This window comes from Empidonax traillii, unplaced genomic scaffold (genome assembly GCF_003031625.1).
Source record: "Empidonax traillii isolate 1590-97213 ecotype Southwest subspecies unplaced genomic scaffold, ASM303162v1 scaffold234:size820800, whole genome shotgun sequence".
NCBI classification, from domain to species: domain Eukaryota; kingdom Metazoa; phylum Chordata; class Aves; order Passeriformes; family Tyrannidae; genus Empidonax; species Empidonax traillii.
In genome coordinates, this window is record NW_020955427.1 from 198,759 (window position 1) to 226,691 (window position 27,933).

At 39.3% G+C, this 27,933-nt stretch overlaps 1 protein-coding gene across 3 annotated transcripts in view; it reads right to left on the reverse strand.

Moving 5' to 3' along the window:
- The window catches only part of RELN (reelin), a 281,279-nt gene that overhangs the window by 99,845 nt on the left and 153,501 nt on the right, over window positions 1-27,933 (reverse strand). For all 3 annotated transcript variants that reach the window (XM_027888170.1, XM_027888169.1, XM_027888168.1), the window contains exons 9-16: window positions 27,459-27,555; window positions 24,496-24,736; window positions 12,403-12,548; window positions 8,314-8,465; window positions 5,964-6,076; window positions 4,172-4,380; window positions 1,607-1,735; window positions 366-475 (exon numbers count right to left, since the gene is read on the reverse strand). In XM_027888170.1, the coding sequence (XP_027743971.1) occupies window positions 366-475; window positions 1,607-1,735; window positions 4,172-4,380; window positions 5,964-6,076; window positions 8,314-8,465; window positions 12,403-12,548; window positions 24,496-24,736; window positions 27,459-27,555 (1,197 nt within the window). The remainder of the gene's footprint in view (window positions 1-365; window positions 476-1,606; window positions 1,736-4,171; window positions 4,381-5,963; window positions 6,077-8,313; window positions 8,466-12,402; window positions 12,549-24,495; window positions 24,737-27,458; window positions 27,556-27,933) is intronic.

The window sequence follows — 27,933 nt, forward strand, 5'->3', positions numbered from 1 at the left end:
CCAGAAGGAAAAATGCGTCCCAAATGCTGTACCTGCTGCTGAGGCTGGTGCAGGACATGTTCTTAAGAGCCAGCATAGTATCTATTTATGTAAGTAGGACTAAGCAGACAGAGGAAATATTATATTAAGTTCCTGTAAAGTATTCAATTAAAAGGAAGATAATCTACTAGGCTATTTTCTTTTCGCATGGCAGAATCTCCCTCTAGCTTAAAAATGTACCTGTTACCAAGCGCAGATAAGCAGAAAAAATAATTTAATAAGCTGCAAATTCATTGACTTATGATTGTGGAAAATATGTTTACACAGAGCAGCATATAAAAAATTTACTCTTCTGATTCGTCATGATCATGGATAAGAATACTAACTATTATCGATTGCCCACATATTTCCAAGGATTGGTCCTGTTTGTCTCCATCGAATCCTGGTGTCACTTGTTAATGCAGCATTGGGAAGGGGAATAGTTATTCGGTTCCACCTGAAATACATATAACACAGGCTCTAGCATTTTACACTGGTAGTTATTAAGCAACTGTATGTTTTGCAGATATGTTTATGTATACTGGAAGCTTTGTGAGATGTTCTAATTTTAATATCTACTCAAATGAAGCGTGAATTTATGGGATCTTTAGAAAATGCAAATAAAAAAGAAGAACATGGCCCATGATATTTTCATACAATATATGAATATTAATTATTAGCTTATAAAACCTAGCCATTTTTCCCCTGTTGGAATGCATGAAGTCAGCAAAGACCTTAACTTCCTTTGCTTCTCCATCACAATGAGTACCTCCTAAATTGCAACCTTTCAGTACAACTGAACTCTGTTTGGTGGAAACCCTGAGTGGCTACGAAGTGGTGCAGAGGATTTGGCCTGCTGTGGTCTGGGCTGACATTACCCATGGGGACTACACTTCCTACACACACCAGGGATAATAGTTCCTATGAAAACTGCATGGGAATGGTGGGGGGGTGGGGGAAGGGTCATCAGATAATAGCAATGCTTCAACTACACGTTCTTCTCACAGTCATACGTGCTACTCTGAAGTGTCTGTGGAAGCTGGGATACAGAAGGACAGACGTGGATTTTGTGCTATGCAGCAAGACATCATAGTTTATTTTTGAGTGAGAACAGTACAGAAGAGACTTCCTACTAAGAGGGGCTGATATAAGAAAGTGACATTAACAACAACCTCTATCTGCAGAAGCACAGAGGATGTGATCCACTGTAACCCAGTATCGGGATTCCAAGTGAGTCAAGGTGTCTGAGGATGTAAACACGGCTTTGACTGATGTTTTACCTAAGAAAACTTTTGTGGCTTTAACAAGGTAAAAATTTTCTTCTCATTACCAACATGCTGCCCACAGGTGTTTTTCTTTTTGTAATTTATCTTTAGCATCAAAAAAAATAATATTATACCACAGAGGCAGCCCCATGCATTTCAAATTTAATTACTGGGCAGCCAGGGAGCCCAGAACATTCTTTCCTTGCTGTCCTCAGCTAGTCAAAAAAAGAAAGATGACATGGAGTTGTGTGCTTTGCTGCTTTCTTCTGTCACCTATAATTCACTTCTCTAATCTTGCAGAGTTTTGCAGAGAACACTCTCACCCGCTGTAATTTTCAGAGGCGTAGATGGTGCTGTGGGGGAGGTGAGGCCCAGCACATATCTCAGGCAAACACTCCGTGTGGAGCAGGGACCAGGAGCGACCATGGTTGGTTGAAAACTCCAAGCTGACACTTCAAAGGAGAAAAAGGAGAAAGACACCATGAGGCTACCCGGCATAGATCTCACCAGCACCGAGAAACCACCCAATCAGCTACTCCTAATAACTGATTAGGAAACATGAAATAACTCTAAGCAGACTTTGAATACAAAAAGTCCTGAAAATACAAACATGAAACAAACCTGAGTGTTTAAAAACCTCAAGGGTAGCCTATAGGAGGATTGTCTAAACACACTCCTTATTTGGCCATTATCTAGCCAGTGGTTTTATGCTACTGCTGTTAAATGACCTGACTTTACTTTTATATTTCAGAATCAAATATTTTCAAATAGGAGGAGAAAACTTGGATTAATCAGAGCTAGGCAGCATCATGTGAGCACAGGACAATTCTGAGTGCCAGCTGCTAACCATTACACCTGCAGAAGGTGGCAAAAAACCCCTAGCTATTCATGTACCAGCTGGCTCTTTCCTGGTTAAAACCCCTCCCAACATTGTTTACAGCCTACAAGTATAAGGAAACCTTATGTAAGATGCCTTATATTCTTGAAAGACCTTGAAAAAGTAATATAGAAAGTGTTTGATTTATTACAGTTTTAGTATTTTACTGAATTACTCTTGTAATTTCCTCCATATAATTAGCTTGCAATATTCTGTTTTATTTTAAGTAATGCCAGTGGAATATTATAAAAATCATAATTCATCTCCTCAATATTAAGTTATTGGATTCTGACTTTTTTTAAAATGGAAATTTGCTGACAATATTACTTTATTTAAATGTACCATCGCTGTGATGTTATAAGTGTGTGTTAAAACAGTTTATGGAGGTTTTGACTAATTTATTTCAGATTTAACTGTAGTGATACCTTGGAGGGTCATATTTACTGCATATATTCAGTATGAGTCTCTCACATTTGCAGTAATGAAAGCATTATGAATAATGCTGTAGACCAGGAGACGTGAAATGCTGCAGTATTGGGGAAATACAAATAGGGGAAATGGTGGCCTAGTACTTATTTTGCTATGAAGAAGAAGCCTTCTTCAGAAAGAGTTTAATGGAGGCAGAATATTAATCTTTCGAAGTATATACCAATTTCCATCAGATAACCGACTAAGACAGAGACTTTATATAACATGTTTACTGGCCAGGAGTCTTTACAGGCAAAGTTTTCACTTTTCATGTAGGAAAATGTTGCTGCCTTCACTTTCTATCAAATATAAGTGCAATGCCTTGATTCTTGCTGCTCCTTGAATTCTGTTTCCCTGCATGGATGCTGGAACTGTCCGTGCTAATGCACCTCTTTCCAGTTGGAAGTAGATGCCATGGGACACGGATGTGAAAGCACTTACAGTCTCTAACTTTAAACTCTCAACTCTGGAAAATATAAAGTAACTTAATCCTCATAAAATATCAAGATAAATATTCTCACATGTACATAAAGAAAGAGGGAAAGTGGGCAGTTTGCTTTTGGGTCCCCTATTTGAAGAAGGCTATTAAGAAACTGGAGAGCAAGATGTCCATGGCCTCGAGCTCCAAGCTAGGATGGGCTGAGGAGCGTGGTCAGCCTGGCAAGGAGGGGTGAGGTACAGTATCCTGTGATGGTGCAGAGGGCACTCACAAGGAAACTGGAATCAAATTCTCCTTGGTAGTGTCAGACACAGTAGAAAGGACAATGGCCATACAGATGTGGCTTCAGAGTTTTTTACTGTACATTAGAAAACACTTTTTCACTTGAGCAGGTCACTCAGAGAGGTAGCACAGTATCCTTCTATTTAAGTCATGGATAGGCAAAGCCATGTCTGACCTATGCTGGTAACAATCCCGCCTGCACCAGCAGGTCTCATTAGAAAACATGTGAGGGTCCCTTCCAACAAACATTACTATGAGGCTATAAAACACAGAGCTGCAAATGACTTCCTTCTTTCACTTTCCCTCTCACTTCATGGAAAAATTCATACTGAATGGCCTGAAGAAGTGAAGCCAAAAAGAGTTCTGAAGCCAATCTACAGACAGTGAGCTCTTCACATTGATGGTCATTAGGATGAGGGCCATTTATTACCAGTCTTACAAGAACTACATATGCTTGTGGCATCAGTAATCTGAGAGGTCAGCAGGGCAGGTTTCTGCTGCTGCCTTTACACAGTATTAAGAGGCAAATCTCAAATTCCTTAGAAACTGAAGAAAAACTCACTCTGAAATCATGACCGTATTTCAAAATAGTGGACTAGTTTTGACCTGGAAAGCTATTTATTGGCTCTTCATTGCATGTTAGAGACATAGATTTGGGCCTGTGGAGATCAGGAAAAACATTAGCTTTTGAGCAGCTTATATTTGTCATTATTAATGGGATCCTTTCTCAATGAAAAAAGATTTCCAAATCCCCATATAAATTTTATAAACCAAATTATACTAGAAAGTTGATAATCAAAAGGATGATCTCTCCAGTTGTACCTGTTACCAGGTTGATAAGTTCCACAACCCAAATTGATGGAAAACTGGATCATGTGAGTCACTGTGGAAGGGAGCACCGGAAGGACGTGGAAATAATCCACAGCCCAGACATTCCTGTTGTGGCCTTGGTGACTTTTTTGCTTCAGGCAAAACTTGGTTGCAGGAGTCTGCAGGTCCGGACTAATGACAACAGAAACCAAAGATGGAACCTTTAAAAGAAATTAAATAAGGCTTAGATAAATTAAAAAAAGCTCATAAGGTACCATTTAAAATAAAAAAGCAACTTCAGCTGTGCTGACCCAAACATGTGCAATTCACCCTCCTTGCTTCACTTTGTTAACTCTTTAAAGCCACCTTTTTCTACACAAGATCCCAACTAAAATAATTTGCTTTTATATGCATAGGTTACCAGTGGATACCAGTGCTACTTATCACCTTAGAGGGATCAGATTGCCTGGTTGTAAAGACACTGTAGAAAAGACTGCCCCTTCTGTGTTCTGCAAAATGCTAGTTTACATTGTCAGCTTCAGCTGGTAATAGAACATGATGCTTTTCCTGGAGCCTTAAAGCTCACAGAAGCAAATGTGAGGTAGTGGCATGTGCAGTCTGAATACGTGAGAATGGAGTAACAGCATGAGTTCACAGGCATATGTGGGGAGGATGTTATGTTGCTGAAATATATGAAAGCACTGCTATACAAAGCTTAGCCTTTGTCCTAAAGCAATGTAATTAGAACTTTATTATGTCAAAAGAGGATGTCAGCTTTAAAACTGCTTGTTTTAAAAAAACCTCCACAATGAATTCAGTGTAATTTCAGATCCTATCTCTCCCCAAGTTCCCCAATTAATTTTTTATTATTTTACAATTACAGCTTCCTTCGGTTACAAAAGTTCTACCCTGTCTTTCACACAGAAGCAGGCAAGGAGGGAAGCCACACACAATGAAACAATGCAAGTGACTCAACCAAACACAGGCCAAACCCTACTGTAAACATTTGGTTTCTGAATGCTAAGGTTACAGGAAAAATGCACACAGACCTGTGCTTGAAATCAGCTGCATCTTTACCACCAAATTTCCTTCACACTATGTAAGCATACTGCATTTCCAGCTCTAGCACATCCACATGTACATGTACATGTACTAAATACCAAATTTTGCCATCTGTTTTACAGCAGCAGAATAAGGGGACCTCTGGGCTGGGTTACTCAGGACAGATGTGGTCTAAGTGCTTCCATGCCCTAGACAGGAAGGATCCTAACAGCAAGTTCAAGGTCTTCATAGTCCTGCCTCGGGGGAGTGGATGTGATTGGAAGGCGGTTGCGCTGTCGGCAGAGGAGATGCTGCCCGTGTGCAGGGTCAGCAGCCGCCTCCCACGGCTGAGCCCGTGCCCACATCACTGCAGACCCTCCCCCAGCCACTGATCCCACCCAGGCTGAACCCCTCAGGACACAGCTCATGAGTACCCAGCTCTGACCAGCAGGAGCTTGAGTGGAGGCAGGAGTAATCATTTGTGAGGAGACAATATCACTGAAGTTTTCAGCTGATAACTGACAACTTTTGCCCATCGCTTGTTTCCTGTCACACCACTCCCAGCCAACACTGCAGTCCTGCTTGGGGTTGGAATAACCAGCAATAACTGCAGAGCTGTGCTGCAAAGGCACCCCATTGGTCCCAGATCTGCACGGGATTTATGTGCTTGGAAAGGTTTGAGTGTCCCTGTGGAATTCAATACACAATATTGAAAAGAGGGTGATATCTATCCCATCCACCTGCTTTGTTTATGATGATTTACCTTGTAAGCAGCGTAGGTCAGGGTATCAAGAGGTATGTGTTCCCTCCTGCCTTCAGTCTTGGCATAAAGTGTGACATCATTTTCATGGGATTCTCCAGAATCACAAGTTCCCCCTGTACAAAACAGATTTGAGAGAGAAAAAAATTAATTGAAGCCCTTGTTATTGGAAAGTGGAATCATATTATGTAGCCATAATTATGAAAATAATTACATTCAGATGCTGTTTAACTTAGGATCTGAAACAAAGGAACACCAGCCCTAAAGACACAGTGCATAGGAGTTATTTGATCAGACACACCATGCCAGAGATCAAGGGGGTTGACGATTACGAAAACCTCAACTACCTCTTTTAATCAGCTTATCAAAAAAAAAAAAAATTAATAGAAAATGCTGTGCCCAAAGCAATACTTCTATCTGTGTGCTTTAAATCCTATTTACATAGAAATGCTCTGCTTTTTAGTTCTAATCAGTAAACTGTTATTTAGTACTCACACTTCATGCAGTCACACACATGGCATGTGACAATCTCTTAAATACTTCTCAGCTGATAATTTGGCAGCTGAGAAGTTGTTCTAAGTAGGAATGAGGAAGACTGCTGTGTACCTTATTTGTTGTGCTGCTTCTTCTACTGTCTACACCATAGAGGGAGGGAGGAAGGGAGAGAGGGATGCATGGATGGAGTCTATTGTAGCACACAAAACATGTGGCATGTTTGCCTCACTGGAATAAAGCAGCATTTGAAATATCTTCATAGCAGCAGAACCCAAAACACTCATTAACCTTCTCTGAAAGAACGGATTAATTGCCAAATTCAAGCATTTAGTTCTGCATTATAGATACAAGATGGATATCATCACACTAATTTGGTCTTCTGGAAAAGAAATTTTTTTTTTAAAAATTCTTCTATTTGAAACAGGAAACATAATTTCCCTATTTCCTTAGTACTGCAGGTACTAAAAAACCCTCAAAAATAAAAACAAAATCAAAAACAGGATGAGGAAGAGTATTTGAAAAGTCTGCAAAGCAGAAAGGTTGTGTATATTGGAACACTTTCTCTGCTTTTTTCACTACAGACAGCCAACTCTTGTAATGGACTAGGCAGAGCAGTCCAGAGAACTAGATTAGATGTGCATCTTTGATGTATTTTATACTGTAATAAGGAACATCCATGTGTCCTTTCAAATCTCCTCACCTGAATGTTTAAACTATTATTTATTAATTTAAAAGTACACACATAATACATTTTTCAAACAATATCCCACTATCCCCTGTGGCTTCATCTGGTGACAACTTTTCTCCTAAGTTCAGAAGGTTGACAGTATTTCTTTCCTGTTTTTCTTGCAGGTGTTGTAATGCTTGGAAGAACTGGGAAAAAGCATCCTCTTTTTCCTGTGCTTTATTCGTAATTCATGTAACACAGAGGAGATGTGCAACAATTTAGGACAACAACATGAGGTCTTCCCCTCATTAAATAAAGCATGTTTTTTCTTGTTGATACAGAGGGTTGCTTGTGGAGGTCACAAGTTTATTCTCTGCTTCCTCCTTTATTATTGTATTATTCGCTTTTAAGCAAAAATCCTCACCTTCTCTAAGCATGGTGTTGAGAGAATAACCTCAGGCAACTTCCTCTGTGTGCAAAATAAAAGTTCTGGAAAAACACTGTGAGTGTTAACTACCATGTTTATGGGGATTTTGGTCTGTTGCAACACCAAACTAGTGAAGTTGCACTGACAACAACAGCAGGGAGGGGAAGCGACAGGACAGGTTGGTTCTTGGCTGATTTCATAGGCCTGGGAAATGACTGAGACTGGACTTTGCTCCAACAGGGACGGTCCACCACAGCTGTCTCACGGTGAGCTGAATGAATTTTTCTAGCAACAGTACTGACCACAACTCCTCTAACTATAAAGGGAGTTCAGATGCTGATCTTACATGCACATACCTTCATGTAACTTCTATATTAAACTGTCTTAACTTGGACCTAAATGTTTGCCTCAGCCAAAAAAATGGCTGGATAAATCCGTGGAAGAAAAGCCCACCAGGGGCTACTAAACCCAGAGTGCCCTGTCTGGTTCAAAAAGGGTTTCCATCTGCAAGTCAGTGTCATCTGGGAGAATGTTTTTGGGAGGCTTATTTATATGCTCACCATGTTTGTCTACCTGTATATGGGCATACGGAAGGGTGGACTCTCCTCTGACCAACAGTGGGCAGTCTTACATCCTCATGGGCATCACAGACACAAATCAGTGCTACCTTCTTTGAAGGAGTATTTAAAGCAGTTCCACGCACATTGCACAACTTAAATCTCACACGCTTCACATCTTGTATTACACTAGGAGTTTATACTCACCCATACTGAAATAAAATCTCAAGTTGCCATAACCTGTAGTGTCCATGTAGGGAGTACATATTTTTCTTTCCCCATCTCTGAGGAATACCATAGCTGAGCCAGATTCCAGTGTCCCACATTCAGTACCAATGACAGCTCCAAATATGTCCCACCTGCAGAGGTCAACAACAGGTGGAGAATGTGCAGCAGCATGTTACTGATAAACTCACACAGAACATGTTCCAGGGGTTCATTTGTACATAGAAAAGCAGCTGTTTCTACTTTTATACAGGACAAAAAAATACAGGGTTTCAAGTGTGATTCCTATGACATTACTTACATATTCAATATTAGCTTTTAAACTCAGTTGACTCAACTAAAGCAAAATTAACGTAATTATCTTAAAGAAATTAGCAGAAAAGCATGAATTACTGAAAAATGAGGCTTTTATGAATGCTATTAGCAAATAGGTAGTGTTGTGTCGATCTATCACCTTCATTATTTTTTCCAGCATTAAAATGCTTAAAATGTAATTGCATTCTGCTCCTTTTTGCACAATGTAAGGTTTATAGATCAGTGAAACTGGAAAAGGCACTTTTCCACCATATCTGCTATACAGATATTAAATACGCAGACAATAGCTGAAAATGCTCTCTTTTCATCTTTTTGAGCACTTAGGGTAACAGTTTTTAACTAACACATGAACAGAGTATGAAAAAAGACTGCTGTGTTTCTAATATGTGATGATATGATCTTTCTCAGTTTTTCTGTGCAACATTTTATCTTATTTTTATTCAGTGATAATGAAAAGAGCTGTTGCAGAATTTTCCAATTAAATATTTCACGTTGAAAATACATTTTCATCATGAAAGCATTGGTTACTTCAAAACTCGGTTAAAATATTTTGAAATACTAGAAACTGTTGAAAACTTGTGCATTATTTTGGTCTGCTAAATTATTATTATTCATGTCAAACTTAATTAATTCATCATAAAGTATTTAAGTAAAACAAATTATTTAGAATTACTAAATCCTGATAATCCAGTCATTCAACTATTTGGGATGATTCAGGAGAAATAAGAAAACAAGGAAGTTCAGAAGCCTTTATGGGAAGTCAGAGCCTTTTCCTGTCTCCTTCCAGCAGAAACGATCTGTAGCAGTTATGTACCATATGACAGTTTCAAAAACTGCCATTCTAAGAACTGAACAGTCTATTTATTAGTTTAAACATTCCAACTACTTCAAAATGCATTTCTTTAAAGCTGCCAGTTTCCCTACTGACCTAAGCTGTGACAGACCAGTGACATGTCTGTTTGGAAATCCTGCTTTAAAACTGTCAGTCATCTACACAGGAATTAGGGAGCTTAACATCACTGAAAAGCTTTATGATATAAGTATAAATATTTTAATGGAAGCACAGTTTAATCTAACCCTAATTCTGAGGTGCAGTTTTTTTAAAGGTAGTGTGCAATTTAATCGAAACACAATTTTTAAAATGGGTCTCCTGGGTTGAAGGCAAGTACAGAACTAAGCAGTTGTGCCTACTTTAACTTACACAACAAAATCTCACAATGCTCCATTGATCTTTTGTCTGCTCTATTTAGCTCAATTAAAACACTCTCTGTAGTGACCCACAAAACAACTTGGGGTCATGAATGATGCAGATCATGGATGTTTCCAGGGATCCTCTCCTTTTAGGCAGCATCAGAAATGAAAACTAGAGAACTCTACCTCTTTAAAAAAAGCTTACATTTTAATAGAAATATATCAACACACTGTCAGTAAGGACAAAGAGAGAAGGATCCTGGGTCATGGCATGATTTAACATTTACATTTGTATTAATTTACCCATCCCATGACTCTTGAATTTTTTCTCTATAGAATAGAGATAGGTGATAGAAAAATATATGCAGCTAAACTAGACCAACGGGATGTGGAGGTCCAAAGCAGCAATACACCTGCTGGAGACAAAGGCTGCCTGATGGGGAGATGTGTCCACTTTTAGGATGAGGCTCTAATTTATGCAATTAAAGAGAAGCAGAATGGCAGTGGAAATACGTGTAGTACTTACAACAGCAACCCCTCTCCATGTAGCCTCCTGCTTTAGGTGGTACGTGCCAAAAATACCAATCACTGCTTATTGAAAACAGTGATAAGCTCCTCTGCCCTCACCTCCAAGAGTATTTGGTGCAGAGTGAAGTGGTGGTGACCCTTATATCTGAGCTTCCTTTTGCTCTCCCTTATGAGGGATGCTTTTGCCTTTCCTTTGAGAGCTGACAGGCTCCAGCTGACATGACAAAGCAGAGCCTGAGAATTTCCTGCAAGCTCTGTCTCAGATATACAGTGCTGATTGTTTGAATATAGTTCAAATAACATCCAAAAATATTTCTCTAAGAAGGGAAAAATATTTCTTTGAGAAGGCTGAAATTCTCTAAGAAGGGATTTACATATTTGCTTTTATATACAGGTCCCAAACCAAACCCCAGAGAAATGTTGAAAAGAGGGACAGTGGAGGTGACAATTTTATAAGATGGGGATGTAGTCCATAGCATCACCCGAGTTCTGTGTTTATCCATGTCTGCATGCAATTTAAATCTCTGTTCTTATAGAAGAATTGAAAGAAGGAAGTTTTTAATACAGAATAAAATTTGAAAAGAAAAAAAGGAAAAAGTTTTGAGGCTTCGGGCTGGCAGGCTTGTGGGTAGATCAGGACCTGGTTGCTGGGACGCAGGATAAGAGAGTCAGATGCATCTGCTGGCTGTGCCCTGCCTCACTCCTGGCTAGGGAGCAGTGGCACCTGCAATTGGATCTAATCATTGTATGATAGGAAAAGTGTAATATTCCTAATTCAGAAGAAATTGTGTATTTGCTAACCAGGGCTGCAAGTGGCCCAGCTTAGCTTAACTAAACACCTGGTCCAGCAGAGACAAGATCTATGGACAGGGCAGATGTCCACGGGCAACACTCCCACCCTGTTTTTTTCAAGATGGAAAAGAGACTGAGAACACATCTCAAAGGTATCACACATGGTCACATAACACACAACACACACGTGCTCGTTTTCTTCCCTTTGTCTGAAGCAGCTCCTGTTGCCATGGGCTGATTATTCGGACTGGGACAGAGTTCACAGTGAATATTTTTTCTGTAAGCCCCAAATACACCACGTGTCCACAGGACACATTAGCACGTATTTCTTAAAAGATGCTCTTTACCTTCAGCACAGCACAGGCAGCATTTGAATCAGCTGCTAATGATCTGAAGTACTTTGTAGGTTAAAATCAACATTCAGTGGAGACCCATAAATTAACAGTGTATGTTTCTCATTGCCCTGGGGTTAAAGCAACTAATGATTTTTTTTTTTTAATAGAAAAGATTCAACACCTCAATGTTGCTTATTTTCTTTTTGTCAGAGTTTATACACTGAGTTATGTAAAATGATACTTCTTTATCAGGACGCACATTTTTTAAAAGCTCACTAATGTTTTGGTAAGAGTAGCAATTTTGTTGTTCTAGATAGCTTTGTTACTTTCCGTGCCCTTGCAGCAGTCCCTGGATATAATTTACAGGGGCCCTTTGAATCACAATGTATATATTCCAAGGAAAAATAGTAAATTATCAGCCAAATCCTCAGCTCTTGCAGAGCAGGCATGGCCGTGCTCTTGGTGCTGCTAGATGGGAACAGACTGCTGCTTCATCTTTCCTGCCTTCACCTCCTCCTCCAGAACCTGCAGGTTTCTGCACAAGCAGGAGCTCTCTCATGGCAAAGCGAGGCTCACAGCAGTGATACAGAGGGCATGAAGTTCTCAAGGCATTTGATTTCACATGGATATGACTTTGTTAACAACAGTCAGGTGTGAATGAAAAAAAACAGATCAACAACATGTGCTTCTTCAGAATGGCTGCATAATTCACAAGCATGACTTTTTTCATTAAACATTTCAGTGACAGGATGATCTGGGGACAAACTGTTCCTTCTGGGCTTTCTGGACTCATTCCTTCCTAAAATTCCCAGTATTGCTATTTACCCTATTCTCTGTTCATACAGTTTCCTCATCCCTGGAGTGATGCTGCACATCTGTGTAGGGCTCTGCACAGGTGGGGAACACTCACCCTTTAGGCTGGCTCTCAAACTCTTCTGTCCACTGCTCTTGGGCATCCTCCATGGAGAGGTCCACGTCCCGGGTTGTGGCAAAATTGAACTCGCTGCCTTCTGTCCCGTGGAAGTAGATGGAGTTCCCATCTGACTGGCAGCTATGCTGTGGGCAGAAGGAGCACATGGAAGGTGATGTTACATTGGGCCTGTAAGGTGACCTGTTCAGAGTGAGCTCTAGGTACTGATGCCTGAAACCAAATAAAAAATGGGCAAACCTGCTACAGATCACAGTAATACTGTGCTTCCACTGAAAAGTCACACACCATACCTCTGGGCGTTTACTTATGTTTTAAAGCTTTGCCATTATGTCTGGCCCATGAACAACTGTATGTACAAATAGCTTCAGTAATATAACAAATATTGCTATGGGGTTTTTGTAGGCATAAGATTTTTGTGCTGTGAGACATGTCAGATCCCCTGCCTTAATTTTTGCCGAAGAGGCATTTGCATTAAAAATTGCTATGCACTGCCATACAATAAACTTTGGGCCTGAAGTGTGCAAGTAAAAAGGCTGTATTTGTCATATTTAATTCAAATAAGATAACAATAGGCAACTAGATCATGTGATACAGCAATCCCAGAGGTACCAAAACTGCTCCCAAACCCAATGTGTCTGCTTTTCCAATTTTTGCACATGCTACTTCAGCAGCATAAAATGAAGCAGTGTCTCCCCCAAGATGCCCTGACTGTGAGGACTCTCCAGGAGTATTGGCCTGGGAGGAGCTGCCTGTAAGAAACACATGAGAGTTACAGTACAGATTTTCTTCTTTCCTCCATCCTAATTTTGTCTTCTTTTGTGACTGATAAAATCATAACAATCTGCCAAATCTGTGGGGCTGAAACAGGTATTAGAAGCTTCTAAAGAAGATCCCCCTGGCCTTAATGCAAACTGACCACCTCACTTCTTAAAAATGGAAGCTGATATAAGAAAATACTAATTAGAATAATTCTGCATTCTTACCATATTTCAACATCTGAAAAAGAGATACAATAATGCCAAATTGCATTGACCTTTTCAGTATCGTCTGTGCAGTGCCCTCTTGTCTCTCTACCCCTTGGTAATGTGCCAAGGGAAAATATGACAGTCACCTCTTCTGCACTTAAAAAGGTCATGGCAGCGTCACATAAGGGAATAATTAGATTTTTAACAAAGAGAAAGGCGGGGCAAGAAATGAAAACTGCCCAGTACACCATTATCTATAGGATTTTATAAGCAAAGTACAAACTAACATATTTTGTCATATTCTATAACCCTTCATTTATCAATGCAAGAAAGAGACATAACTGAAATTCTTTTATTGATTTTGAAGTATGGATGCCAATAACTTAGCAATTAATTTATACTGAGGAATGTATTTTGTGACTACATTTCTAGAGGTGCCTACACATTTAAAAAAAAAAAAAAATCTGAGTACTTGAAGTCTGATTTGCTGGTCTATACCTGAATGAAAGCAGCTCTAGGTTTAGTAATGCAGAACTAAATATCACCTAAAGATATAACGCACTGTAAAAATGTAAAGACTGTTTCAACTGCTAAAATAAACAAATTACTGTTAAAATTTTTCTTCTGAAGAAAGGCCAAAGCAATAGAAAGATCCTGAAGTGTTGATAATTTATCACAGAAATTAAATAGATTTTGTCACAAGTCTCCTTGCTCTGCTAATGCAGCACATACACAGTACATCACATATGCCACTGAAAAGGCAGAATAATTTACATATCAAGTATATTATAACTAGCAGAAATTAATGACACAGTTTTATATCTTCTCTTTGAAAAATCAGCAGTTGTATTATGCAGTTATTTATAATTGACTGAGAAATTTCTTTTGTTTACTGATTTTACCCTTCACGCTCACAGGTATTGCTAACATCAAAATTTTAAGGATAATTTGTTTATTGTCCTTCTTGCTTGTCAGAATTTTCCTCATTTTCTGAACAGATATGAGGTATGCTTTATCTGTCAATCAATCTGTCACAAAAGTCCTATTATTTGCAGGCTGTCAAATGAATGCACTAAAAATTAATATCCAGGCTAAAACTTCATTCAAATTTATACAGAACTCTTCATCTCAGGAAACAAACAGACAAATAGACTACTGAGCTAGTTATTACAATTGCATCAAGCTTTGGAAAATCCTTTAGAAGTCGTATTTCTCAGTTGCTAAGTTATATGTAAGTATGTATTTGATAGTGGATATGTAATTAGTAAAAAAAGCCATCTATTAATATAAACACAAATCAGATACAAACCCATTATCATTTAATATTTGTATGTCCTTCTACTGTCTAGCAGAATACTTACTGAAGTACATCTGATGATGTTTTCATTTAGGTTGTCAAGATAAATAAATGGGCAGTTTGGCAAAGGGGTGAGTAAGTAATTATTTATACAGTGATGTGTGATCAACCCTTTATGAAAGCTCAAAATCATAATTTATTTAATTAGTTTTATAAAGCTATGTTTATGGTTTTATACATAGCTACATAGTACCTATGAATATGCATAGTTTATGTGTTAATGTATGGCTCAAATCACAATCTGCTCATGTTAGCTTTGACTCTCATATGAAACAGCTACACAGAAGAAAAGTTCAGAGTGGGGTTTAACTCCCTCTGTCATTCTAAATACCCATGAAACCAGTAACAGAAGCTCATGACCTTTGAAGTTAATGATCCTTAATGAAAGTAAGAAAAATATTCAAAGGACAGGTTTTAAATAAGTTTTGAGGGTGGGCCATAATTTTCTTGTATGATTTTGCTCCAGTGCTGCCATTTGGGATCCTGGACACATTCCCATGGGAGAAGCAGATATGAATAAGCTCCATGAGCCATGCTGTCCCAGCAAGGGCCGAGGCTCCTCTGCTCATGATCTTCTTCTCTCCCACCTGCCATATTTCCCTCACCCTTGCAGCAGTGATCTGCATATTTCCAGTATTTAGGAACTGAATTTTAAAAGTATTTATTTTATCATTTTAAAGTGACAACAATGTGGAATGGACATGTAATGTGTTTTGAAATGAACTGGATTAAGTGGTCCCTAAACTGGAGATACTGCAGACTATGTAGATGCAGAGTTCTCTTTTATGAATGCCAGATTAAATTGGTTCTCCATTTCATATTTTATTTACATTTAAATGATTTATAAGATAAGAACAAATTAAATTGCTGTGCAAATTATGTAACTAAAAAGGCCAGATTATGGCAACTTGTAGGATATTTCTCCTTGTTACCATGGAAACATCAGCTGTAGGTCCAGAATTAATAGGTCCAGCTGTAGGTCCAGCATTCTATTTATTTAAAAAAGGATTAAAAGCATGTGGAACATTTAGTGTGTTGTGCAAATTAAAACACTGAAAAGGTAACTAGTTTGCAAGGAAAAATTAATTTAGAATATAAATTCTTTGACAAATCTGATAAACTTCATTTAACAAAGTTTTCTCCTAAATCACCTACTAATAGAACATAAGACACTTGTAGGCACTTGCATGAAGCCACTTCACAAAAGTAGCTGTTTCCCATTGTTTGCAACTGGAATGGGACTATCAGGCTGCCATAAGTAAACTGTTGTATTCCTAAATAAACAACCCTTGCCCATTGCCAAATGGAAAGAAGCCAAGTCCTGTTCAGGGACTGTGGTGATCCCAAGAGAAAAAAAAGAAACAAATCCCAACAAATAGATTAATTTAATCTGGCACTATCAATACTAATATTCACTAGCTGTAATTGTTAAGCTATTGCTCTGCAAGAATAGGGCAAAATGAAAATTGGCTGGATGTATTCCCATATCTCAACATTCTTGGATTTGCTTTCAATCTAATCTTCACTCTGAATTTGTTGTGTTTCTGAAGTTTGCCTACTGGATAGTTATGGCATCGCTGCTTTATCCCCACTTTCAAGGCCCTGCATGGTTTATCCATACCTGCCTCCACCATCTCCCATATGCACCACCTCACAGCTCACTTCTCCTTGACTGCCAATGCTTGTCACTATGTCTGCTGGTGAGACAACCAGGCTTGCATGCACTTTCCCAGTTTTGCCCACCAGGCTTGTCAAAATCCCCACATGATGTCTTTGAGACACTTCCTTAGTGCTCTCTTTAACAAGCCTTATCATTTGTCACACCAAAGAATGCACAGCTGACCAGGATCAGCACTCTTCCCTCTTGCAATATTTCCTGTTACTCCTACATCTCCCCATCCCCAGCTTATCTCCTGTTTTATAAATTCATGGCAATTTCCTGGGATACAGGCTATCTTTTTGCTTTGCACCTCAAAGGCAACAATGGTACATTCCTTGCTCAAGGCTCTTTGATGCCACAACGGTACCACTACTATAAAAATACATTTTCCTGCTAAAATTGCTGATATCTAGAAATATTTCTAGTTTATAAGTACATTTCTTAGCCAAATTGTCTATGAGACCCAGCAAGTCTTATTAATTCAGGTGAGCTTTCTATTGTATATTATAAGGACATTAGCTAAAAATTTGAAGATATAGAATATGGGAGAGTGAGCAGTGCATGGTTTCAAAATCAAGCTTTCTTCCAGAGTCTGTCACACTCTATATCCTGCCCTATATTCCTTATGTTTTACATCTTCTACCCGCAGCTTTCATCCTTTTTTTTTTTTTTTTTTTTTTTTTTTTTTTTTTTTTTTTTTTTTTTTTTTTTTTTTTTTTTTTTTTTTTTGGTAGATGCTTTTAGGAAAGCCTCTTGATCATCTGAGATGCAGAAGGGTTTAAACTAGGACTGCTCAAAACTATAGGTCAGCCAAAAGCAGGACACTTAGACTTGGTGAAGCAGGCATTTTCCAACTGGACCTCTTTAAATTTTCATAAGTAAATACTGAACAACTTTCTGTAGCATCTAAATGGCTTAAGAGCCCCAGGTAAGATCTAGGACCCTACATCACGCAGCATGTCTGAACAATCCCCATATTTTTAAAGATATGCCCTTTCATGAGAGCATCACATAAGGAGACATCTGGTACCCTCAGTGTGACCTCTTGTCTATGAGGGACCTCTGGAGATCTCCAGTTAACCCTGAAATGTGAAGTAGCACAAGCATCAGCCAGATCAGCCTATGTCACAGTTGCAGCTAAGGACACAGCCCTGAAGATTTTTAGAAACTCAAAAGACAAATATTGGGAATGTAAACAGAAGCATCGAAGTTCATCCAAGCCAGCTTCTGTCCCAGTTGTTCAAGTCAAACTTGTGAATCAATAAATACCTCTTGGCTTTACAATATGGGATTTCTTTACTTGGAGAGTGGAACAGAGGGCAACTAAATGATACAACTGTGCCATTCAGCGAAGCATCAACAGGAAACACTAGTGTGAAATTCCTCAGTGTAACAGATTTTTGGCTGAGGTGTTGCATATCATCTTCCTGAGGTTCATTTCTGCACTTCCACAAAAATGTTGTTCACCTCTATGCCTTTAAAGTATCCACAGTCATCTTTACCATCATTTAATTAGGTTTTTATCAGTGACAAACACTGATGCTCCTCTTCGTATTATCTCCCCTGGGCCTAATGGCCCCGATGATTCTTTCAGACAGCTGTAGCCTCACAATTTAATTTTTGGCGACATTTCTCGCATTGGAATGAATGTGTTGGGCATTTGGGCAGTGCCAGCTTGCAAAGGGCTGACGGCAGATGGAAAGAAATCTGCCCAGTATGCCTTCACCTCTACACGAGCAGAGGGCCATCAATTTCCCCCATTAAGGAGTTGTCACGAAGCCCACCCAGCTGGAGGAGCATCTCTGGTAGCCAGGCTGGCTGGCGTGTGCTATTCAAATACAAAATGCACTTTAAAAAGAAACGAAAATATCGTTTGTCGGCAAATTGAAAATGCATGGCTTTGACCGCAGCCAATTTTTTAATGACTGTAATATTTTAAGTGATTATTTTTGCCACTTCAGATTGCTCCTTAGAGAGGAGAGGTTTTTTAATTAAAATCCAGGCAATGCAAACAGATGAGATATGAGAAGCAGAGGAAAGAGAAAAAAGATGAAGAAAATTAATAGAAGCAGCATTGTCAACAGAGCTATAAATTAGATATTTTGTCTTTCTGAGAATGAGTCATGCAGGTTTTAAAAATTTTTAAATTTTGACATGATAGGAGGTACAAGGATAGATTAAGTCTTGATAAAAATCATACTCTGTATGCAGTGTCTCAGCCAGCAAAGATACAATGACAGAATTTAAGGACGATTTCAAATTTTAAATTCTGTGGAGTTGGCTATAAATGCTCCTGGCCTTACATCCCTTCTTTAATCAAAGGAAAAACACAATGTGATTAGTATATCTTCCCAGGAGATAAACATAGATTTAATCTTTCCCACGTGCTACCTTTTTACATCATTTAATGTACAGAACTAAAACTCTGGCTGCACAGGCAGGCCAGCTGCACAGGGCATTATAGCACACTTTCCTTTTCCAGAACAATGGGATGAAACTTGTCCTGTGACGTAGCAATAAACATTCAAAAACTGTGTTTTCACTTGTAATTTCCAATTATAGACTGTTATTCAAAAGCTGATGCTCAAAACACTTTGCTTGTTTATGAGGGATTTGTATGATTTGTATGGAGTTCTTAATTTTCTGGGACATTTCATGATGTTTGTACAACATTGGTCATTCTGGCGATGACCGACTTCCTTAATGAGTCATTTAACTGGCATGAACTGAGCTATTCCTCTGTGTTATTGGCAACTATTGATGTTTGTAGCACTCTGCCACAAGCATCATGTGAATACTTCTGAAAGTAATGCTGTGTATGTACACCACTGTGAAATTAGAGTGAGAAAGAATCAAGCAAAGTCGTTTCTACTCCTTGGCATCTAATGGGTCAATTCATGTTGTTTTTGTTAATGTGCATCTCACAGTGACCTGCAAAGACCAAATTCTTTCCTTCTAGGAGGCAGGAAAGACTCCTGGTGCTTTGACGCCAGTTCAGAGCTAGTGCTGGCTCCCTGCCACTGCTCCCAACACTTCCAAGCCGCAGGAAGGTTGGCATGGAGGAAGGTGCAGGTTCAGTGTTGCTGCCTGACATCAACTCTCAGCTGCCCAAGCGACTCACAGCACTACAGTCAACCACCTGTCAGTTCTAACGAACCCCTAGGCATTGTATCTAAGTATTATTAATTTAATTAAAAGTGTAATTATTAGGAAAAAACAAAAACAAAAACAAAAACAAAAAGCAAGACCACCTCCATGTATGGGCTAGATATGGATATATAAATGCCTCCTCATGGGCACAGCTCAGAGTGGCCACACTCTCCCTAAAGGGAGCCAGCTGACAGGTTCTGTGCACCCTGCACTGCTTTCTTCACCTCTCCTCCTCTCTCACACTCCTTCCACCCACAGAGAAGCAGGAATGGCTTTCAGATGAGGTGCAGCAGGAAGCCTGCTTGTCGCTTCCCAGGAAGATGTGGTGGATAAGAGCTCCTGTGACGCAAAGCAGCTGGCTAGAAGGCTGGGTTTGGCCCACAGACCAAATACTGTCTTGTTATATCTTTTTCAAAAAACAAAAAAAAATTTGTAGGAAGCACTGATATCTTTGTAATTTTGACCAATATAAGGTCATAGCAATTTCAATCTACCATTTTCACAGTGGCACACGTAGAGCATTACCTCATTTCCTCTCCTCCTCCAAACATATTTGATCTGATTCAGAAAATAGAACTTGAAGACTTTTTTAAACAAGAATTTAAAAGAAAAAAAAAAAAACTTGTTCATTTCAGCACAAACAAGCCCAAAAGAGATACATATGGAATATCAGGATGTTTGTTTTGGAAAAAGACTATCCAAAGCCGTTCCTATTAATTAACAGAGTATTCAGATATTTGGAAATCTACTCTAGAACTAGGGAGGGTCAAAAAGCTTAATCAGCCTTTCTTTTTGCCAAGCTCCCAGGCCTGTGTGTATGTCTTCTCTGCTCAGTAACACACAAAACAACATAGAATCAGGAAGGACTTGCAGATCTAGGATGTGCACAGCCCTGCTCTGCTCAGGGCGTGGTAAAAGGTCACAGTGTTTTACAGACACATATTCAGCTTATTTTTCTGAGTGTGAGTGCTCAGTTCTCCCACTCTCTTATGCAACTTTCTCTTCTGCTACATTGGCACACATATCTGGGAAATTAAAATGAGCTGAATGGTGGTGACCAGTTACTCTCAAGGGTTAGTGAATCAGGATATCGGGATTTGAACAGTTTCAGGATTTTTCGGTCATGTTCACAGTTGTAAATAATGTGCATCAGATGCCATTCCCTGATCTTAAACCCAACTTGCTCTTGCCCCCTCCCATGCTACGCCAGGCTGTGCAGACACAGCACCAACAACTGCAGTTGTAGTCCCCAAACCCTGCAGACAGAACCAACCCAGCTGGATGGCAACTTTCAGCCACCAAGTGAAGTGAGGCTGCAACTACTGAGAGACAGCAATTCTGTAACTTGGCTCTTCTCAAAAATGAAAAGTGTCGCTGGGTGAACACATCATGGTCAAACACATGGATGCTCTGGTGTCTGCCATGATCCGTACTGCTTTTTCCCAGAAGTGGAAAAATTTCAGAGACAGGTGGTTTGGTCTCAGTGTTGTTATTGTGTAATCAAAGCACTGCAGAGACATAAGACTGTGAGGTTGTCTCCCTTCTCAACCTCAGTTTTTGAGCTTGCACATCCAGTTTTGGCCCAGGGCAATCAGAGAAAACAAAAAACCCTTGTACCTCAAATGTTCTACCTCAAAGCACAGCAATTACTGGTCAGATATATAAGAAATATGAAGCATCCACTGAAGGAAGAGATCACTTTTCTATTCTACAGGAGTAGAAATCCAAGAAGCATTACTGAAGGAAGAAGATCTTATCTTTCCCCCGGATCAGATATGAAGTTTTGAGGTTCCCAGACCTTTAACAGCTCTCACAGCACACCACTGTTTCATGCATTTCAGCAATCTCAACCACCAGTGCAACATTCTAACCATGCTCAGTTGTGTGCCCATGCTCATGCTCAGAGCTGTCACTGGAAATATTGAAACGAGGTCAGGAATTTATCCTGTTCAACACCCTTCCAACACAGTCCAACACAGATAAATACGTTCCAGTGGATCCAATTAATCTCCTAAGGGTTGATTGGCCTTGCTAACAGCATCTCTCTTGCCTTTTGCTGCCTTCTTTGGAACCAAAACACACAAATTCAGTGGCTTATCTCTCAGCTTGCATCCTATTTCAATAGCCAGGTCCAGCTGCGTCTGCAACCAGCCATGTGCTTTGAAAGGAGTAGCAGCCGCTCCTGAGCGCAGCAAGAGACGTAAGGAAATTCCTGGTCCAAGCTCAAGCAGACTGGGAGAGGAGGAGAAACTGCTTCCCAAGCTGGCCTCAGGTAAGTTCCTACAGGGTTTCTTGAGAACACATATCCAAACCCCCAAACTGGAGTGAACACATTGCTGCATAATTACCATTTAATACTTGCACTGTCTATTCCAGTAACTGAGTTGACCATAGAACCTAACTCAGGACTCAGACAGCAGTTTTTATGGTAGGACTTTCCTTCATTTCAGTTGCCTTTTAAATTTGCTAATCTGAGCAGTTTTACCAGCAGAACTCCTGGATTTGTAATTTTTGCTGCTTATTTTAGTAGAGTTCAAGTGCTACCGAAGTAAGCTTTTGACAGAAAAAAAACCCCCAACTTTCTTTGCAACTTAGTAATCATCCAATAAGAGCATGTACAAGTATAACAAACAATTTTAAAAGCCACCTTGTTCCTTTTTGTTTTTCTTAATATTTCATCAGGACTATTTAGCAAATTCTTGACATCTGGGAAGCAAAAAGACTTGTAGGAGAAAGGGAATAGAATTATCTGTGATGCAAGATAATCCTGTAACACTGCTAGGGTTTCTCAAACATTATCCTGCAGCTAACACCTTTGACTATGATAGAGAAATCTCCTAAAACTTTCCCCTACACCATTTTTGATGTCACTAGGACAACCTATAAAGATTCTTACCTTTCTGTTTATACAAAATACTGTGTTTTTGATGAAGTGAGGTTAGAGAAATGCTAAGTGTTTTAAGAAAATATTACAAGTTTTTGTAAATTTTTATATAATGTTCTAAGCATGAAAAGCAAAAAAAAAAAAAAAAAAAAAAAAAAAAAAAAAAAAAGTCAGAAAATTGTTCTTGATCCTAGAATGCTACGACAGGGTTTATGCTGATCTGATCTAAATCTTGACCCAATTTATAGTTTTACTTTTGACATAACATGAAATTCAGATTGAAAAATCTGTTCAAACTATATTTGGCAAGATTGTTCCTGAAAATCTGAGGATGACTGGAGCCAGAACCTTAAAAATGTAATTTGAGAAAACGAGTGCTCTGGTGACAATCTTGATACACTGCAGGGTCCCATGAAGAATAAAAGCCATGTATCATATAGAGCTTTAATCCAGTGTGGCTACACCACAGTCTTCCACACATCCTTAAGCTGGTGTAAGTGGCTACACAGTCAGATGTCAGTTGGGAATAGGCATTTGCACATTTCACTTGTACTTAAAACAGAAAATGACCTTGGAGGAGTCACAGGTTCCTTAATCCTCAATTGTGGAACATGCAAGGCTTGAGTTTAAATCAGATTTCTAGAAATACTCAGTGAACTCTCAGTTTAGGTCCTTTATCCTTCATGTAACCGTAGTTGTGTATTGACACAAACTGGCTGAATTTAACTAAACAAACTCCAAAATAACCACCAACACCACAAAAACAAACAAACAAACAAACAAACACAAAAACCCCCAACAAACCCACAAACAAAAAATCGTCATCAACAACAACAACAAAAGAGGTTTATTTGTTGAAGTTTAGGTGCTATTTGCACGTGTTTCAGAAGGAGCAAGCAGTATTTAGACTTGGTTATCTGAGAAGAAGTAATGGTGCCTATGGTACATTAATCCTTGCTTTGGTTTCACACCTTCACATGTGTGAACTGGATTTTAAAATTCAGAGATAAGATTGACAAAACAACAAGTGTGATCTGATCCCATAATAGTCATTAAATATTCAGGACACTATCTGATTCTAAAATCTCACCTAAAAACTTTGTCAATGTAGTTTAAATGGTCTTGCTGAAGTAAACAAAAGAGAAAATATGCAAGTACTAGGAGTAGTAGATTAGTGGGAACATTTATTTCTAAAACTATTAATTTGAGGCCCTTCATATCAGGCTCTGTGGGAAAAGGATGAGGCCAAAACCAACCTCTTACTGCCCTAGTATTCAACATCTGTTTCCTGTGCAATTGCCAAAACCATTACCAGCATCATAAATGAACCCTGACATAAATCTGCTTTTTTTGTGAATGAAAAATAGGATGAAACCAGAGAGTCATCGGCTGATCAACTTCTGGCTGCTTGGAAACACAGAAAGCAAGAATCCAGCTGATTTCAAAATATTGAACAACTCTGCATATGAAGGAACTCTGTGCACAGAGATCTTGCTGGGCTCCTTAGAGTTTTTCCCAAGGCATAATGGTCTGGCTGGATTTCATATATCAAAACAGGATCATGCCAAAAAAAGAGAATATCAAGGAGCAGCCACTAGCTGAATGCATGCTGCAATGGAGATGGGATATTCACAGACAGAAAAACTGGGAAACCATATTTTTTGTGATGGTTTGTGGTTAAGTGAGTAGTTGCAGCTGAATAACACCAAGTTAAACAAGCAGATAGTTTTCAAAATATCCAGCAGAAAGACTTGAATTTGTTTCAAAAATATTGCACTGTTTTGCTAAAAGGAAGCTGCTTCACATTTTCTGTTACATGATCTTTGACATGACAGTATAAACTGCCATTTGGTCTTGGTCATGTCAGAAAAGTCTCATTGTTTTCGAAAGCCCCAATGGGACAGCGAAAAGGTAAAAACAAAGTTAAAGTGAGCCCAGTTCTAGAAGCAAATGGAGTGGCCTGAACAGCCTTGTGTTCACAGTTTGGTTAGATGTTACTGTCGTCTTCTACATACAAGACCAATAATAACATTAAGCCATGGAAAATCAGACTAACCTTAACTGTGGCTCCAGGAAAGAAAAGCCAATTGCCAGTATCCACAGGATCCAGATTATCTTCTAACACAACTTTTCTGTGAGCAGCATTTATGATCAGGATATTGTCCAATGCCCAACAGGCTTCATACACATCACCAGCGGGAACATAATCCTGTTTCCACTGAAAATGGACGTTCTCCCCTTTAGCATCTTCAGGAAGGTACAAGATGTGGATGATTGTGCTAACGTTGGAAGGGGCACTGAAAAAACAATGATATGAAATTAGACAAATTTTAAGTCATAGCCAGGAAAACTCTTCCCTCAAACAACACATTTACTAGGTGTGACACAGCTGTGCTGATGACCCTTGTATGCTGTTTTGTGAAGATCAGAAAATACCTGCCCTGAGGTACAGTCCTACTGTGCCAGGCAGTGCACATCCAGCCCTAACACGCAGCCCTGATTCAAAGAATAAAGCAATAAAACATCAATGCAGATGTTTCAAGAGCAGGATGTAGCAGGGCTATGTCCATGGTCAGTGCTGGTCACAGCTCTGAGGTGACTGGGCATTGCCAAGTTCATTTGCAGATATAGCCAAAAGGAAATCTTAAGGAAGCTCTTTACAAAAACAGTTCTCCCAAAATGTGATATTTGCTTCATCAAAAGAATCTTCTGACTTCTAGTGCTTCAGTCCCTCATAGATCTGGATGGAGCAAAATGGTTGGAGGGAAAAGATGGGAATTTTCTCTGACAAACATGTCCTTCCAATCCTGCACCTCTGCTGTCAGGATGATTCTGTGGATGGGAGGGCAAAGTTGTTGTTCCTTCCATGTTCTGTTTCAAGAGCAATACAGAAGAAACAACTCGTTTGTCCTCTTTCTTACTTCTGAAAATGGAAAATGCAGGGAGGAGAGGCAGAGCAGGAGTATTAGCATTAGGCAATGATCAGGGCCTTGAGCTCTGCTTAACAGAGCTGTCCTCAGAGCTGTGAAAGGACTGAGGTTCAACCTGAGCTCTGGGTGAATGTCTTTACATTGCTAGGGGCCATGAAAGGACTGAGCTCTGTGTGTAAGGAAGTAATGCTGAGAATTATTATTTTTTGTTTATTAGTCAGCCAGGGCATTAGCTACGTTCAAACTTCAGGCTGCAAGGAGTTATAAAATTGGGGTTTCAAGATGTCAACTACTCAACCTTGCCTGTGCCTTGGCAGTGATGCTTTGAAGGGTGAATAGTTCATTAGAGACAAACCAGAGCTTTTATGGAAAGAGGGCACCAATAGGTTGCTTTTATAGAAGAAAACCGGAACTTCTCTTTTGTAAGGAAAGCGAAATGCTGAAAAGCAACTGCATTTGTCCCATATTCACACCCAGAATCTGCCCCCACAAATCACCCTGCACTTGCTAAATGTTATGTCTGTCACCCTCCACTGCAGTGCTGCTCTGAGACATCCTCCCTTCTCCCTGAGCCCACACACAGCACCCGTTTTCCCCAAGAGATACTTCCTCTCCCTCCCTCCAGGGAGTCCAGAGGTGAAATCCCACTGACACAGCACACACCAACACAACACCTCCCTTCACAGCTGCCCTCCCATCCCATGTCTCCCCAGTTCTCCCACCATTCCCTGGAGCTGCGTGTAGCGCAGTGAAAGTCACTGAAGCACATTCAAATAAACACTGTAATTCATACGGGCCACAGGAGAAACGAGCATCCTTCCATAACTCATCCTTTCCACTTCGCACGACACTGCTCTATTGACCTCTTTCCTACTGGTGGCTCCAGTATCAAACTTGAGGCAAGAGATATCAAACTGTATGCACATTAACTTAAAAAAATTTGGGTTTCAAGGGTTGTGTTTGCACCATCACAGCTCTTGAGTTTCCTGACTTGCAGAGCTATGAGAGCAAGTGAGCTGAAGTTATGGACTAGGTGTGTAATTTTGCATCAATGTGAGAAAAATAAAAGGTATTATGTGGTTACTCTGAGGCAACACCAATGCCCCACACCAGTTAGGTTACTCTTGCTTTATATTTTTCTGAGATAAGAATTAGTACCATTTGTTTTAATAAAACTTTTCATAATTTATGTTTCTAATATGAAATCCTAATCCTACTCCCACAAGGAGCTGGAGGATGAGATTCTGAAATCCACAGCCTTGCAGCTAGAGTTTTGCTTATTCATCAAAAATTAAGGAGCCTTTTGCTCTGCAAGTTATCTCAATGGAGTGAAAAGCAAATCAAGCAAATCAACTGTGTAGCAGAGACACTAGGGTAATGCAGGAAGGCAGACTGAGATGCTATGAGGACATTACATATAAATGACAATTTTTTTTTCACCAGTTCTATAAATATGTATATATGCCGTTGCACAAAATGCCTTTCCTAATGTTATTTAATAAAATACTATGGTCTCAGAAAAATCCATCTCTGACATTGACTCTCTTTTTAAAGGTGTGCATAGTGCAATTAAAAAATTTAATTTTCTCATTGATAATCCCTTGTGCTTTCATGTAAACCAGTCTGTTCAAAAACAAGCCACTATTCACCACAATCTTATTACTACGAGAGTGTTAAGAGTGAACTGTTCATGTCAAACTATAAACTATTTTTATTGAATATTTTATCCTACCAATGTAGAAAGTCATAACAGTATAAAATATGGCTCTTGCTGACAGTAAAAGTGGTGCTAAAATGCAGAAGTCATCAAAGTTTTGGTTTTTCAGGCACCCAAAGACACTGGTTATTGGAGTTGCATTTTAAGTCCGAAGTCATTCTCACCTCCCACATACTCAGTGGATGAAATTGTGATTTACCAAACCCAGTGGCAGTTCTGCAATTAGCAAGGAACTTCACCCTTCATCTTTTAACGTGTATGAACAAGTGAAAATAGAAAAGTTAACAAAGAAAACAAGTTTTGAAAGAGCCAGGTTTAAACACCACCTGCTCAGCTGGAAAGCATGAAAATGATTAAAAAGCTGTAACAAACCTAATTTTCTCCAGCTGAGTCCAATCTGCAGAACTGTTCTTACTGTAGGACACGGTGATGCTGGGATCTGAGTAACTAAATCGACAAGAACCCGATCCTGAGAAAAGCAATAACATGAGAAGTGTTACGACACAATGAAGCAATAAATGATTCTCCAATAACCACAGTTGCTGACTGTGCCTTTGTCACATTATCACTTTTCCCGATTTTAAAGCACTTTGATTGATGATGAAATTTCCTGTGATCTGTTGCTGAAGGTAAACACAAAATAATGCATGTTTTATGAGTCAGAAGTAAAGTAGAAATGATAAATCACAGCAGTGCCATGTAATCTCTGCAAATTTCCCAGGGGAAGCCAAGCAAATTACTTAACGCCCCCAACTGCAGAAAATCCCCACCATATAATGTTTAAACAAAACCTTTTTATTAGAGAATAATCCACATAACAGAATTCATAGGGAAAACAGTAAGAGAC